General features: G+C 32.0%; 3 protein-coding genes across 3 annotated transcripts; 1 reads left to right on the top strand and 2 right to left on the bottom strand.

Moving 5' to 3' along the window:
* Positions 1-2,121: 2,121 nt before the first annotated feature.
* Tsp_10429 (cuticle collagen 34) lies at positions 2,122-3,329 on the top strand. Its single transcript, XM_003372822.1, has 5 exons — positions 2,122-2,283; positions 2,339-2,486; positions 2,545-2,739; positions 2,836-3,065; positions 3,144-3,329. Exons 1-5 carry the CDS (start codon positions 2,122-2,124, stop codon positions 3,327-3,329), a joined length of 921 nt encoding a protein of 306 aa, XP_003372870.1.
* Positions 3,330-6,913: 3,584 nt separating this feature from the next.
* Tsp_10428 (conserved hypothetical protein) lies at positions 6,914-8,038 on the bottom strand. The gene is made up of 6 exons (XM_003372821.1): positions 7,972-8,038; positions 7,828-7,940; positions 7,478-7,549; positions 7,254-7,374; positions 7,065-7,191; positions 6,914-7,004 (listed from the first exon to the last, which is right to left on the bottom strand). The coding sequence occupies exons 1-6, from the start codon at positions 8,036-8,038 to the stop codon at positions 6,914-6,916; spliced, it is 591 nt and encodes a 196-aa protein (XP_003372869.1).
* Positions 8,039-8,825: 787 nt separating this feature from the next.
* On the bottom strand, positions 8,826-13,910 carry Tsp_10427 (putative PLAT/LH2 domain protein). Its single transcript, XM_003372820.1, has 24 exons — positions 13,776-13,910; positions 13,490-13,650; positions 13,291-13,408; positions 13,130-13,222; positions 12,874-13,026; positions 12,705-12,813; positions 12,450-12,632; positions 12,306-12,401; positions 12,027-12,178; positions 11,869-11,947; positions 11,680-11,814; positions 11,548-11,610; positions 11,340-11,494; positions 11,040-11,286; positions 10,692-10,837; positions 10,550-10,619; positions 10,424-10,495; positions 10,243-10,374; positions 9,783-10,006; positions 9,657-9,725; positions 9,437-9,569; positions 9,227-9,381; positions 8,981-9,135; positions 8,826-8,925 (listed from the first exon to the last, which is right to left on the bottom strand). The coding sequence occupies exons 1-24, from the start codon at positions 13,908-13,910 to the stop codon at positions 8,826-8,828; spliced, it is 3,135 nt and encodes a 1,044-aa protein (XP_003372868.1).
* Between the last annotated feature and the right edge of the window lie 2,178 nt (positions 13,911-16,088).

The following is a 16,088-nucleotide window of genomic DNA, read 5'->3' as shown; positions in this document are numbered from 1 at the left end:
ATTTTTAAATATCATCACAGTTGGCAAAAAGTTGGTTGAAATGGAAAGTAAAAAAATTTTCTTTCTTTTTTTATCAAAAGAAATAAATTTTCGTAAAATATAAAATTAGTTTTGCAATTACTTTTCTCAATAGTGTGATAAATTGTTTAACAGATTTGCAAAAAGTAGTGTATATAGAGAAACTGATCTAATTGTACAGAATAAATTGATTGATATGCAAACAAATATATATATATATTTGTTAGCACAGATGTGCATAGAAATAAATTATATATATATATATATAGATGTAGATTTGAATTGAATAATTAAGGTGTGAATATGGTCTGTTTTTTTTTGTAAAACTTTCAAAAGTTATTCTTCATATTCTATTAAAATCAGGCATCAAGTCACTCAATGCGGTTAATGTTAGAAATTATAATAAACAGTTAGTTTGATTAGCACGGCGATGCACCGCTTCTACTTTTTCTTATTCTTCTTTATGGACGTTTAAAATTGGCAACAGAAACGTACAATTATTATCGACAGTTTTGAAAATAAATAAATCATTATTACCAAGTTTAAAAATGGATACAGAAATTACTGTCGAAAATTATTAAAAGATTAACACTTTTATCGTTTGTGCTGCATTCAGTAATTGATTTGTACTAAAAATATTTATCAACACAATCGTCGACACATTTTCAAATACATTTTAACCGTGATTTGATTGCATTTTTGATAATTTATTTATTAAAAATGATCAACATGATTAAATAAATCATACTGTGATATTGATCATATGAGATGTAAATTTGTTGAAATTATTGGAAAGGAAAAAGTTGAATTAAATTTCGAAAAAGCAAACATTTTCATTTTGCTGTATGATTGAATTTTTCATCTTGGTTTTTTTTGATTTTCAAACATCTCTTACAAGTTGTTATTTTCTTAGTACTTGTAAATTAATTTATAATTCCAAGTGTTGTGCAAAAATTAATTTATATGTATTAAAAAATATAATAAAATATAATATAATGTGCAAAATATTTGTTCATTGAATAAAGCACAAAATGAATAGAATAGGCGATAGTAGAGAGAATAGATGAAATGAATAATTTCCAGATTTTCGAAATTTGCTTTTTCGATTAATGTCCACTTTGATCGAAAGGAACCCATTTTTACGCCGCAACTTAGGGCAGATATGAGCAGATTTGATTGAAAGTTATCAATTGAATGAATAAACGGGTTGTCGATTGCAATGTTGCTTGCAAATTCCTCTTCCACCGTCATTATCAGCACCACCACCATCAACAGCACTGGAATTAATGATCAGTTTTATTCATAATTCTATTCTCAATAGAATACTTTTAAATAATATGATTTTTTTAATCAATTTTGTCAAATTTTAATTAAAAAAATAACAGATATTAATAATATTATTAAAATTAATAAATGCAAATTTCATTGAATCAACAATGGGAGTAGTAAATTTACGTTTGTAGTAATTTTAATTTATGAATTGAAAATGAAAATTTTTGAATATTACATTTGTGTTTCTTTTAAATATTTGGAAAAACAAACTTTTCATGCAAATTGAATTAATTATGCAAGGAATACAGTTTACAATGAAGCAAAGGAGATATGTTTGTTTGTTTGTTTGTTTGTTTGTAAAAATTTTCCATTAACAAACATTAATAGAATAATGGAATGTTGTAGATTTTTGATGGCTTTTTTTCTTCATGGAACAACAAAAATATGCTTGAAAATCGATTTATGCTTTTCATATTGATAAATGGAAATGGTGCCCAAAGCGACGGGGGTAAATTTGCAATTTGAAATTTAATTTTTGTTAAATTAAAAGAAAAAAACAATTGATGAAAAGAATAATCAGTGGCCTGCTTTTTGATAAATAGCTTCAAGTATCCCAATTTTGGTTGGATTGTCGAACGGAAAAGCTGTGGCGGCGCTGCGCCCAGTGCTGAAAGGCGGGAGCGTCGATTCACTGAGCCTGAGAGAAGTTCAGTGATTAAAATCAGTAGAACTTGTCAGGGGGAAAATGGGACACAAAAATGGAATATAAAAAGGCTTCTTCTTCCACAACATTGACTGCCACTGCGAACGTAGCCCAAGCATACCGTAAGCATGGATGTTGACAAGCGAACGGCCGCGTACAAATTCGTCGCTTTAACTGCCGTAACGTTCAGCTTGCTTTCTTTGCTTTCCGTATCTGTTACTCTGCCAATGGTGTACAATTATGTACGCCATGTACGCGTTCGGATGAGTCATGATGCCAACGCTTGCCGAGTAATACAATTCAACTTATCTCTTATCCAATGTTAATTGTTTCGTCATTCATTAGCACACCGCTTTTGAGCTGAAAAACGACATTTCTCGAATAAAATTCCAAACAAGCTCCAATCGAACACGTCGTCAAGCTTATGGTCTAGATACTGGTCCCGAATATCCGGCCGAAGCTCCAACTGAACAAATAGCTGGCACATGTGAAGGTGATTGTGAAGCTCGATTGTAAATTTTCACTTTTCCAGCTTGCTCATTCCATTTTAGGCTGTTGTCTTCCCGGATTACCTGGTCCTCCGGGAGCACCTGGTCGACCTGGCAAAAATGGCAAACCAGGTAAAGCTGGTGTACCGGGATTACCAGGTATGCCACCGCCGCTTCCTTGCGACATTCCCGTTCCTCCACAATGTGACGTCTGTCAACCAGGTCCTCCCGGACCCCCTGGACCACCAGGACAACCTGGTAATTATTCAAAAAATTAATTAATAGAAACAAATAATTACATGCTTTTGTGAAATATTTATATATTGTTTGTAAAAAAAATTATCAATTTTTCAGGTGAATGTGGACCACCTGGAAAACCTGGACGTGATGGTATGGACGGACCGCCGAATCCTCCTGGGCCACCAGGTAAACCAGGAACCCCAGGACCACCTGGACCACCGGGATTGATGGGTGAACCTGGCATACCTGCAACCCATTCGTATGGTGTAATACCAGGCGACCCGGGTGAAATTGGAGAACCGGGATTGGTCGGTTTGCCTGGTGAACCTGGAGAACCTGGAAAAGTAATCAATTGAACAGCGTTTATTTTTACCATGAAAATAAGGTAATAATTTTGTTGTTTGCTTTTTGTTTCTGTGCAGGATGGTTTGCCAGGATTAATTGGCTCAAAAGGACCCCGTGGTCCGCACGGACCGCCCGGATCAGAGGGACCTCAAGGTGAAAAAGGACCCCCCGGACCGCCTGGCGTCACCGGCGAAAAGGGCATATGTCCAAAATATTGCGCCTTGGATGGCGGAGTGTTCTTTTCCGATGGGACTCGTCGTTGAATAAATCATACGAAAAAAGAAAAAGCAAAATACCAAACTTTGTCGTCTGTTTTCACGGATTCCGATTTTACTACGTCCGAACGGTGTTCTTTTCACTTCTAGCTACCCCTGTACTAACTGATCGTTTAGCTTTACATTATTACTTACTAGTATTACGAAGCGGAATGTTGATTCTTCTTCTTCATCTTCTTCTTTTCGTTTTCTCTTCATTAGAGATCAAAATAAGAATACTTTTTTTCCTTTTTATTACCCACATTTGCATATCCAAGCTTTTTTGCATTTCTTTTCTTTTTATTTTTCTTTTGTTTCTGTTTTCTTTGAATTAGCATAGCTTTCGACCAATTTTAAACTTTCGATTGCCAATTAATGCTTCGAAAGCTGAGTGAATGTGTGAAAAAATGGAAAAAAAAGATAGTAAAGTAAATAAAAATTATGTACAAATAATTTTTGTCTGTTTTCGATTTGGTGAATTGAACAGGTTTGCGGATTACGTAATTTTCGGTAAATAAATGTATGCATAAATGTGGAGAAAAAATTTTTTTTTGAAATATAACGATCATAACGATGACAACAGTGATGGTGACGGTGATGGTGATGATGATGGTGATGGTGATGGCGATGGCGATGATGACGATGATGATAATGATGATGATGATGATGAAAGAAGGAGAGATGAAAAATCAATGTCGGTGGGCTGCTATCAGTCAAGCAAGCAGGTTTATTATAACCCGTCGACGCAGTATGCTATCAAATGAAATGACACGGCCAGACCGGGCGCGTTCAGCGAAAATTAGGTTTGACGGTTAACTTTCACCGTTTGTCGCGTGTCAAGGTCGCAAGCCAGATTGCCTTTTTCCAAATTCCACACATTCTTATTCTTCTTTTCCAAAAATATTACTTATCTTTGAAATAATAAACAAACAAACTAAAAAAAGCACAACTAAACAACAACTGTACAAAATTGGATTGCTACGTTGTTTTTGAATAATAATAATCAAGTAAAGTTTACAGTAATACGAAACTGTAAATGAAATTTGTTTTTTTATCATTCATATTTGCAAATATTTGCATGATAAAAAAAAGAAAATAATAATATTGTTTTACATTTTGAAGTATATTTCGAAAGGAGCATGTATGAATTTACACGTTGAAATGGGTTTTGAAAAGTTTTTGACAGATGGAAAAATGTCAAAAGATAATGTCTCTTTTTCAGGCTTTTCCGGCGTCCGATTTTGTCATTTCGTTAGCTTGGTGTTATTGTGACTTTAATGAAAATGAACAAAAGGTAGCCTTCTTTTTCGTGGCATATTTTTTTTCTTTCATTCTTTATTATTATTTTTTCTTAACCCGTCCCCTCCCCTTCTTTTACAACTTAATAGAATTTATTGAAAAATGAAGCTCCTTGATTTTGACCAACAACGTTGTTGGTGAAATGTCGATCACTGACCCAATTTGGCAGCATTTATTTTTAATAATGCTTTATGTGTTGTGATAAATGAAGTTGTACTGAACTGAAAATAGCAAAAAAAATTAAAAGAGAAAACAAACAAACAAACAAACAAACAAACAAATGAATGAATGGATGAATGAATGAATAAACGCCTTCAGAATGGAGCAGAGTGAAAAGAGAAGAGAAAAGAAAGAACGACACCGAAAAGAGAAGTGGAGTTCGACTTTTCAATGGCCATTTTTAAGTAATAGTTGGAAAAATGCGATCATGCACAGACAATGTTGAAGAAGTAATTCCAAGAAAGAGCCACACACGGAGGCACATTTTGCAAACAATATGCAACGAAACAAAAGCAAGTCAGCATAATTTTTCCCCCCTTTTATTTGCCATAAAACATGCCATAACATTTTATTCATTCATTCAAGCTGAAAAAGAAGCAATGCGCAATAAGTTTTAATTCTTTGTTCATTTCAGGGGCAAACTTTTTTCTGCGACAATCCACATACCTCATACATCGATGTAAATTTAAATTGTGTTTTTAAATTATAAATAACAAAACAATATCTATATATAATGATTGTTTTTTTCAAAAAAATAATAATAAAATATTAAAATTGCGTTTTTGTTAATCATTTTAAATTTATATTTCACAGAATATTCATCCATCGTTGAAAATGTTTTATTCTTTTTCTTCAAGCAATGCAAAATTGAGAAGAAAATCATAAATTTCAAGTTGCATCGATTACACATGACCAAATTCGAAACATTTCAACATGTGAAAATGAAATTTTATTCAAATATTTACAACAGTACAAACAATTAGCAAAACATTTTAGTAAACATTGATCGTCCTGTGCAGTTGAAATGTACAAATGGATATAAATATATACAATTTTATATTAAGAAAAAATAAAATTATTCATATTTGAACGATTGCATTCAAACAGAAATACTTACATGAAGAAGCTATTTTCGTATAGCAAATGTTTTGAAGACAACAATAGCATTGGGGAAAAAATTATTAACCGAATAGCTTGGTAATTAAAAAAGGGGAATTTAATTTGAATACATTGCAATTTTGGAACATTTGAGACAAATGAAATTGCATACAAATCGGAAATTGATCTGTCAGAATTGAAAATATTCAAATAACTGAGAGTAAAAATTGAAAATTTTCGATATTGCACTGTTTTAAAATTTGAAGGAACTTTCAGTTTGAATTTTATTTTCACATAAATAAAGAAAATTCAATTATTCTACAAAGCAAAATATATTCCATTTGTTGGATTAATATCACAAATATTTTGCACATTTTGCACTGTTGTAAATATTAAATATTTTGTCCATTTCTTTGTTTGAAAATTATCAAATTATTCACAGGAAAAGGGAAAATGATGGAAAATATTATTGAATATTAACCAATTTGATGTTGTCAAAATTGGAATAGGCGTTTTCTATTTCAACGTAACATGATTGATTGGCTGCATCTTTTGCAGTGCTAATTAATTATGTGAGGATTTTTAAATACTTAAAATACTTCAAATTAACTTGTCGCCAGTTTATCAGCACTCTTCGACTGGCAAAGCAGTATACAAATATTTTCAAATGTTCCATGACACGACCTAAATTGAATGCAGCTCTGACGTTCGACTTTGTTGAGCACCAACGCTATTATGGAAACTGTAATCAAAATATTCAAACCAGCGGAACGTGATCAAATTGCAGTCATTCACTATTACGAGAAATTAGCTATTTAAATATTAAAAATTATCAGCTAAGAATATCCGGACTCTCAAGCATGAACAGACGATGAAAATAACATTTTGTTGTGCTTTCCAATGTTATGCATAGATGCTGCACAAAAGATTTTTGTTTCTGACAATCAAGTAAAGGGATTCTATCCAATTCTGACCGCGAATTTCGAAATTCTGTAAACACACCTAATCAGTAAACATTACCATCAAAGTTTAGAACAAGATTACAGTACAATTATACAAACAGTCAAGTGTAATATATGATTTTTGTCTTCTACTCCTTCCTGCTGATGGAGGGCTTCCATCACACAACATCCAATTCCATTTCTACTCAGTTAAACGCATTTAATATTGACATGACATAGAAAAAAGACAAATTACTATGGAAAAGAACGTTTTAAATATTGAATGATTGAATTAAATTTCTGCTCGGTAATGTGTTCTTCAGTGACAATTACACTTTTCTTAAGTCTAAAATAGAAATGACTAAATTTTCAAGATTCTTTTATCTATGAAAATATATTATTTTACGTTGAAAGTTCAGCATTTTCATCTGCCAAGCTCGTTAAGCAATGTAAATTACCATCGACTGACTTTTCTAGTGCAGAAATTTTATCTTCACTTTCAAACAATGGCTTTAGTGATATTGCAATGTTTTCTATAACAACAAATGGAATATTGTAAAATATAAATATTTAAAAATGAACAACTTTGGTACACCTAAACTTATCGTATTCACGTTCAACATTTTTACGGATGTTTCATCTGGAAAATTGGTTATCAACTTTATACGACCAATTGCTGCTTCGACTGATTTATGCAACTGACTGAGTATTTTGTTCTAAAATTTGAAAACATTACAGAAGCTGCAAATTTATGGACCAATTTCCCAATGCCTCATTTTGCGTATCGATCATTTTTTCACGAACGCATTTTAGCATTACATAAAGCGATCGTATTTCATTGTACTGTTTTACCAGTTTCTCTTCTAATATTTCATTTTGCTTTTCACGATTCTAAAATCAGTAGAAAAATCGTCGCCATTAAAACGTTTTCCAAAATAAAATAATAATATGCAAAATTGTACTTAACAATATTGTAAAATATTTCTCAGATTGCAACAAAACAAATAAATGCATGTCAGTGAAAACCTTGCAATTTTTTATTTTATAATTTGCCTGTTATTAAACTGCTGTATAATTTTTGCTTTACAAAGAGATAGATGTTCTGAATACTTGTATTAAATGAAATGAAAATGAATCAATCAATCAATCAGTTGAATAGATAACCTTACTTTGACAATGCTGGTCACCTGATTCAAAGTATTCTTATATTCTGCATACGAATATAGAATTTGAAGATAGTTTGCATAGTCAAGTACGCTTCGCAATGCAGTTCTCTTTGACACTAAAGAATGGATGATGAAAATTGGGCTAACGTATACACATGGTACCTTTCCTTTTCGAGCTGTGATGTCCGTCTAATAGTTCTTTATCCGCTGACATTCGATAAAGTTGAACAATTCACTGAAATGTCACACCAGATTTATTGATAACGCGTGTAAATAAAACAATGAACACTATTTAATGAATTTGAATGAATGAAGCAAAACCTATAAAACTATCCATGGAATTCTCTTCGGTATGCTTTACTGAAAAGATTTCATCTAATCTGACGGTGCAGAATTCACTTCGATATCCAGTAATCCAGTCAGTTAAGCTGTTCGTTGAAATACAGTTTACGGATCTACTTTGAATTCTATGCTAATTTTGTTTCGCTCATTATTTGCATAGAGTAATTAGTCATAACTGACCAAATACACAGGAGCAATCTAGCTCATTTTTCCGTGTATCAATGGTTACTTCCTACTGGTTACTGGTGCAAGTATTCTCATTTGCTTGACACTGTCCGCCGTCAGATATTTTTCAACACTGTTTTTGAATGCAAATTTATCATTTTATGTATCATATATCATTGTTATTGTGTTAACAGAGTCGAGTTGACAATAATTATTACTACAACAGTAAGCCAGAAAAATACAGCTCCTTTTGTGTTTATATACTGCTTTTTTCTCAGATAACAAAAAAGCATGCCAAGCATTAAATGTACTTAAAAAATGTTTTTTATATGTTAATTTGTTTTTTCTAAATATTTATTCAATTTCATTTCGCAGTTTTATTTGCAATTTTCTCAGTCAACATTTATATGCGCTCAATTCTCAGTCTGAAAGGCTGTAAAGTTTGCACATCATACGCTGAGAATAATTCCATGTAGTTAAGTTTAAATTTGACATTAATCGTGATTTTCGTCTACTGTATTTGCTGGAAAACCGTTAGATGCTTGAACCGTCGGATTTTTCAAAATTAGTACAGTAGCACTTGATGTTAGAATTCTACAAAAAGTCTTTCATGGTAAACAGCAGCCACAAGACTAAATTTTCAACTCACTCATCAGAATAAAATTTGTAAACAGCATGGCCTTCAGGATCGACAATTTCAATCGTCTTTAAATGCCACTGCTTGAAGCGTGAGCCAGGTGCAATTTCAATAACGACCTCATGAATTGTACCGAGATAAATTGTTTCGATTTCAAAAGTATCTTTCTGAAGCATAAAAAATTGTGGAGGTAAATGGTGTTAAATCATGAAACGCGTTATTCTAATAACATCCAATTTCAAGTTAACAATAGCTCACATTTCCTGGTTGAAAGTGTCGTTGAGCAGGATCAGAAGTGAGCAAGAATCGTCGGCCGGTATCCCCATGAACACCGAATAAATTCAAACTCAGTATCATCGACTGATGACGATCTGTTCCTTTACCATTTTCAACCAGTATATTATAAACTATTGCTAAATGAATATGAAATAATGCATTGAAATAAATATGCAATTATTTTTCAGCTACTTGGTAACGGCGGAATATCGGGCCATGCAACCGCAAACTCTACTATCGGTCTGGGGTTCCATTCTGTCTGCATCAATAAACTCTCCGCATTAATTCGAAATTCATCTCCGTTTTTGATATTTTTCATTTTCAACTGCAAATTTATCACGGATAAAATTCGTGACTAGTAACAATTCACATGAGCAATTGATGAAGTTACTTTTTTCAAATACCAAGTAACCTGATGATCCTCTATTGCATCCATTTGCAATCGAACTTTAAAAATTTTACCGACTGATTTAAATCCAATCTGAAAAAGAAATACAAAAAGTAGTAGAATGAACAAATCAGTACAACAGAACTTTACCTGAAATACAATAGTCTTGTTCGATCGATATTTACTGTCTCTTTCAGCAAGAACAATCGGGCCTGAGTTTCCAAGTTCCCCAAACACAGTAAGGCAACAGTTACCATATATAGACTCAAAACTTGTCATTTCTTGACTGGTGATCAGCAGCTTCCACATCTCTTCTTCTGCTTCTGTTTCTGCGTTATCCATGCGGGAAGATTTCGTTGACAAGCCGGTTATATCTAAAATAAATTAATTTCCAATAACTGCAGTCACAGATTAGTAAAACCTCATGCACTAGATGCGGAACTGTTGCAATGCTTGACAAACAGTTGGCATGTATTTCTGTTCTACAGCGGAGCATTCAATAGCCAAACATTTACGCCGATAATGTGATCATTTACAATTATTCGTAAACTTGAATTTACGAAAACGTGCCTACTTTCAGACTACTAGTATGCTTATTTTTCATTCTTACCACTCAAAATGAGCTCTTTCCGAAGAACACCAGGAAACTGTTTTTCCAAAATTCGACCTTCCGTAAAGATATATTGATAAGGTGAATGCAAACTTTCTCTAATGACAACAGAATTAACTAGCCAAACAATGCCTAAATATTAAATAATAACCTTAAACAGAAAACGAGAACAAGTGTTTACCTGCCGTCACTGAGCAGTTGTATTTTTCGTAAAGTTCTTGCAAAACGTTAAATCCTTCACAGAGGTGCTCAGCTTAAAGAATTACTGATTTATTACTGAATACAAGAAAAATAATACAATATTCACCTTGTGCATTGACAAATGTAGAAAACATAACGCACATCAAACGTCCCAAGGAAACACATTCTGCTTGAAACTGAAAAGAAATTTTTATGACAAATCGAAATATTTAGTAAGATCTTAGTAAGTTTATGAATAAAGCATATACCTCTAAGATTCCATTTTCAGCTTTATTCCTATCCAAATAGATAATACCACTGTCACCAAGCTCACCGTAAAGTTTACAATGGAAATATCGACCAGGTTCAATTCCACGCATATCACCAAGAGTAATTTTTCCGTGATACTTGTACACTAAAACAATTATGTTATGATGATGAAAAAATATCACTCTGTTTTCCTAACATTCAGTTATCTGAGATTTTAAAGTTTTCTCAATTCAGACGCTTTATAAATCAATTACTCACTTGTCAGATTACTAACTTGCTATATTTCAACTACGTAAGACGAAAAAGAAATATAAACAAATAAAATTAATTTACATATATGTAAATACCTGGAAGTAGATCACTTTTCAAATCGACAATGGGAAATTCTCGAAAAAGTTGAAGTGTAGAAGATTTCTGATTAACAGATTCACTCAGACGACACCAAGAACGACAAGTGATGTGACGTCGATCACCGGAACACTTTTGCACCAACTCCATCGATTCGATGTAAACAGCAAAATCCTCAGAATCAGGCGAATGACAGTCAACTTCAATTCGAATTTTATAAATTCTCCCAACTTCATTGAAAAAAATCTAAAATTATCTTGGAAGTGCTTTTCAAATAATTTCCCTGAATCACAGCATACCGCTTCTTCACTGGTTGCCTTAATTAACTTCCGTTGTTGCATATAATTTGAACGAGATTTTCCTACGCTGCTGTATGCAAAAACATGCAGTTCAGGAGAATTTTCAGCAGTTGACGATATTTTGTTGAATTTAATGTAAAGCTTCCATTGATTTTCTAAATAAATGACAATGAAATACGCACGAATGTCAAATTATCATTCTTTATACCTGATGAATATTCATCTCGTTTTTGCTCATATTGCCTTAATCGTGAATTCAAAGCACAGTAACCTTCAACAACACTGTTGAACTTGTTTCAAATGTAACCATGAAAGGTATTTGCAACATTTTTTAGCTTACCAGTACACTTGAGCTGACGTTCTATTTTTCCATCTACCTGACCAACGTCAAACCATTTGGAGCATGGAAATGTATAATACAGCCCATCGATGTTCGGTTCAGTGATTGAAATACGATCGATAAATATACCCCCGCCTTGAAATGACATATGCTTTGTAATCACAGTTAAATAAAGTAATGGAAAAATACCATATCCTGTTTCATTGTGGCCAACAGTAATTTTTTTCAATTCTCCAACATAGGGACACCAAATTTCGAAAAAATCAGCCTTCAATGTAGAATTTCAACAAAAAATGGGCATAGCATATGTTAAAAGTTTTCAATCTCCAACACTGCTTGAAACGTACCTGATTTTGCTGAAATTTTGGATCGTTCAAACTTTGCTTTAGCCAAAGTTTTTCTGAACGAGCGTCTACTCCATAAAGAATTATATACAGATCAGAGTCCATATCTGCAGCCCATCGATTGCCAGTACAAACAATAATCTCGTATACGCATTCTAAATACAAAATATAAATTAAGCAAGTTCAGGATGCAATTTATTTTTTACTGTTCGATTGGTTTTATAAAACATCACGTTATATATGAGAAAAGAAAATATAATTTGAAATAGTCACAGTGTTTACCTTTGTTGCGATCTTGCTTTCGGGAAAGTTTTGTCAATGACGATCCTTGTTCCAATTCTTGATGAATCTGATCACAAAGATCTGATGTTGAAGCACCTTAACAAAAGACATTTTATGTTAAAAATTAAAATCTAAAATATATACTCTTTAGATTTCTTGCACTATCCTTCCTGTGCAATTCGTCTGATTTTTCTAATAAAACAGCTTGTGCAATATCAGAGTTTTCTTTCCTCGAATGTATATCCATTGTTATAGGCAACGTCGGGAGAGAACTATGGCACACCGTTTCTTTTGGCTTGCCATTCGACACACCCTTTGTAGTTTTTCCTACAAATTATAGAAATATATTAATACAGATTTGAATTCGTTGCAGAAAATCCACTGTTAGCACTGGTTTACCAAAATTAATCAACGGCAGTTTGCCAGCATCTTTAACTGTAGGTCGTTCATATTTTTTGCAAGCTATGAGTTGATGGGGACCATTTAAAATATCCTCACAGCGAATTATCTGAAACGGATCATGCTAATTATTATTGAAGTGCACAGTGAAATTGAAATGTTCATTCACCCTTGAACCTTTGGTTGTGTACAATTTTGCAATACCAACTTGGAACGCATCGGACAAATTTCGCAGTATTTCATCAAACGATAATAAACAATTGTTCATTTTGAAACGCATAGTGTAATGTCGACCAGGAGAACAATTTAAAATAAAATCTACCTATGAATAAAAACAAAAAATTATTATAAGTAAAAAAAACACGAACTTTTGATCAAATAATCCTTTTTTAGTGAATTAAATAACAGAATGCAGTCGAGCTTACTTGTTTTATTTTTGGTTGAATAATTTCATTGTGTAATTTTATCTGACGATGATTTTCTGCAGAATCTTCAACCAGTGTAGAGCTGGATGCTTCCTAAATAAAGAATAAATGGAAATATTCAAATTTCCAACGAAATGGTACTGATATTCGAAAAAAATTACCCATGAGCATCTGCCATCAGTTGCTTTGGATTTGTTTGCCGCTTGTCGATTCAAAGCATCACCTGGTTGACAGCGCAGTTTCAATGCATGAACTTTTCGATTTGAAGCGCAAATGTAGCTGTAGAAATTTTTAAATAACAATATGAATGAAATGAAAATGAAAATATCATATATGAGATCGAAAAAATGCATTTTTTACTTTCCATAATTTTTCAACTGATCAATATCTTTGATTTCATCTCTCCCTTTTGGTGTAAACAATCGACGGACACCAAAATGCAGGGGCACTTTTTTGGACAAATCATCCAAAAGTGCTTCTATTGTTCGATACCTTGCCTTTGACACAGGTATTTTGACAGCCTAGAAACAGATAATAAATATTTCACTCAAGCATTGTCATGGAATGTTCAATTATTTAAAATAAAGTAAAATCAATTTTCAATATTACTGTAATTCTTTGCAATTGCAATTAAACAACAACGTACCTGAAAATACTTATCGCCATCTTTGTGAAAAAACACTGTTCTCGTGGAATAGTTGAGACTTTTCTTTTCAATTGATGTTGCCTGCTTTCGACCATTTTCTACGGTCAAAAATTTTTGATTCACGTCACCATTCATTGTATTCCAATTCGATTATTCCAATATCAAAAGCCAATATGCATTGAATTGAACTGAAAATTATTTTCATAATTGGCATTTCTTTGTTTGCATTTCTCACTTCTGCTTTCAATAATAATAATAATAATAATAAATGAGCTATTTTATTGAGTGCAACGATTTTATAGCTTAAAAAAAGTAAAATATTTCCTTTAAAAAATGGTATATTTTAAATGTTTCTAAAATAAGAAATTGTATATTCAAAAAAAAACGCTTCAGTGAAGTTTGGATCATTTCTTTGCATTACTAGTAAACATCGGTGCTTCTATTAAAGTTATCTTTTCACTTTCACCATCCTCAGCACCAGTTATTGATAATATTATTAATCATTGCCAGTTGTTCATTATCTGTAAACACGAAAAATAATAAAACTGTAAACATTTGAATATTTCATTTTATAAAAATTTCTTTCTACACTAAAATAATTATTGAGTTTTTTAGCATATTGAAAAGTAGATTGTTTTTTGCAAAGCTATTGAAAATGAATTCATATTTTTCATTCTTTCTTTTTTTTCTTGTCTGACAGATCATTAAAAATAGATATTTCTAATTCTCTGACGTTATATTACTTTTTCATTTGATGTGCACGCTTGGAGTTCATTCTATTAATAATAAATAGTCCGGTCGAGCATGCCGAGCCAATTTAAATTAAGCAGACGGTGGAAAACGTGCTATTAATTCATTTTGGCAAATGTTCATTACCTTTATGAGCATTTTTAAAATGTTCAACATGCAAATGAGTTTATCTTTCTTTTTTGGTAAATAAAAATGCATATTTTCAAATGAAACGATGAAATTGCAATATTTTATCAAGTGTAATTTTTAGAAAACATTTCAAATGTCATTTGGCAATTAGATGATAATTTTCTGAACTGTATGTGAAAGAACAAAATGTTCAGTTGGCCAATCAATTGGTACGCTTGATATTGATAGAATTAATATAAAAAGACAGAATGACGAATTTAAATAATATCAATTGTAAGCAAATAAATCAAACGTTATCGCCATTTTTCATGATTCTATTCACAAAGTGATTTTATATGATACTTTGCATATAAAAAGGAAACCAATTTTGTGCACAAATAATAATCTAATAATTTATTTGAATGAATTTTTAAAATTAACTATAGAAAATAAATTTTATGAAAAATTAAAATTGAATCGATGAAAATCGGTTCATAAAAAAGTAAAAAACTTTTAGCAACATTTGAGGTTGAATGTAAAAAAGATGCTAATAAAAGTATGAATCGCCAAATTTAGATGATCGTGCTACACTTCGATATCAATATATTACTGCGTGTGCTTTTTCGAACTGTTGAATTTGTCCATTTGATCGAATTAATTATACAATAATTTTTCAAGCTACACTTTTATAGACAATATTATTCAGCTTTGATGAACAGTAAAACAAATTATACAATTAATCACATTAATTTAACAGTCTTAATTTAAAGCATATAAAAGTTTGGCTACTGTTGATAAATTGTATTTATTTACGCAACGTAAATTTGCATGCATAATGTGATACGTTTGATTGAATGCGAATAAAGAAAACTAATTAATAATATAATTGATCTATGGAACAGCACTGCAGGAAGTTATTCTGTCTGCATGTCTGTCTGCGCATGTCGATGTCTATGGGTGTTTGTTTGTCTGTGTGCGTATAATTTCACGCGGATGATCCATAATAGAATGAAAACTGTAATATCATTATTTCTGTTCATATACAAAATGCAATCAATAATTTTCCATGCAACTGCCGTGCAAAAATAATGTAAAAAGTTATTCTAATTGAAAAATTATATATACGTATTCAAAAGCCAATTAATGAAAAATGCTATTGGAAGTGTTTGAGCTCGTTTTTAATAAAGTGACGTCAAGAATGGTGAAAGTGATGCTCAGGTGTCTGAGGTAAAAAAAATACTGTCAAATAATTAATGAATAGAGAAGATTATTTCCTCAACGTCCTAATGAAAAAAACCACAACAGCTAGACAATATTGGCATAGCAGAATAAATGAAAAGTTATGGTTTTTTGAACACAGTCAAAGAAAGTGTAATTGAATCAGACACGTGCAAGTGACGTTGAAAAGGATTCGATTTCCGCCCCAAATAGATAGAGCCCCGGTGATTACTGATG

Source organism: Trichinella spiralis (assembly GCF_000181795.1).
Source record: "Trichinella spiralis strain ISS 195 chromosome Unknown Scfld8, whole genome shotgun sequence".
NCBI lineage: Eukaryota > Metazoa > Nematoda > Enoplea > Trichinellida > Trichinellidae > Trichinella > Trichinella spiralis.
The sequence above is the reverse complement of the archived record's forward strand: the minus strand, read 5'-3'. Positions and strand labels throughout refer to the sequence as shown.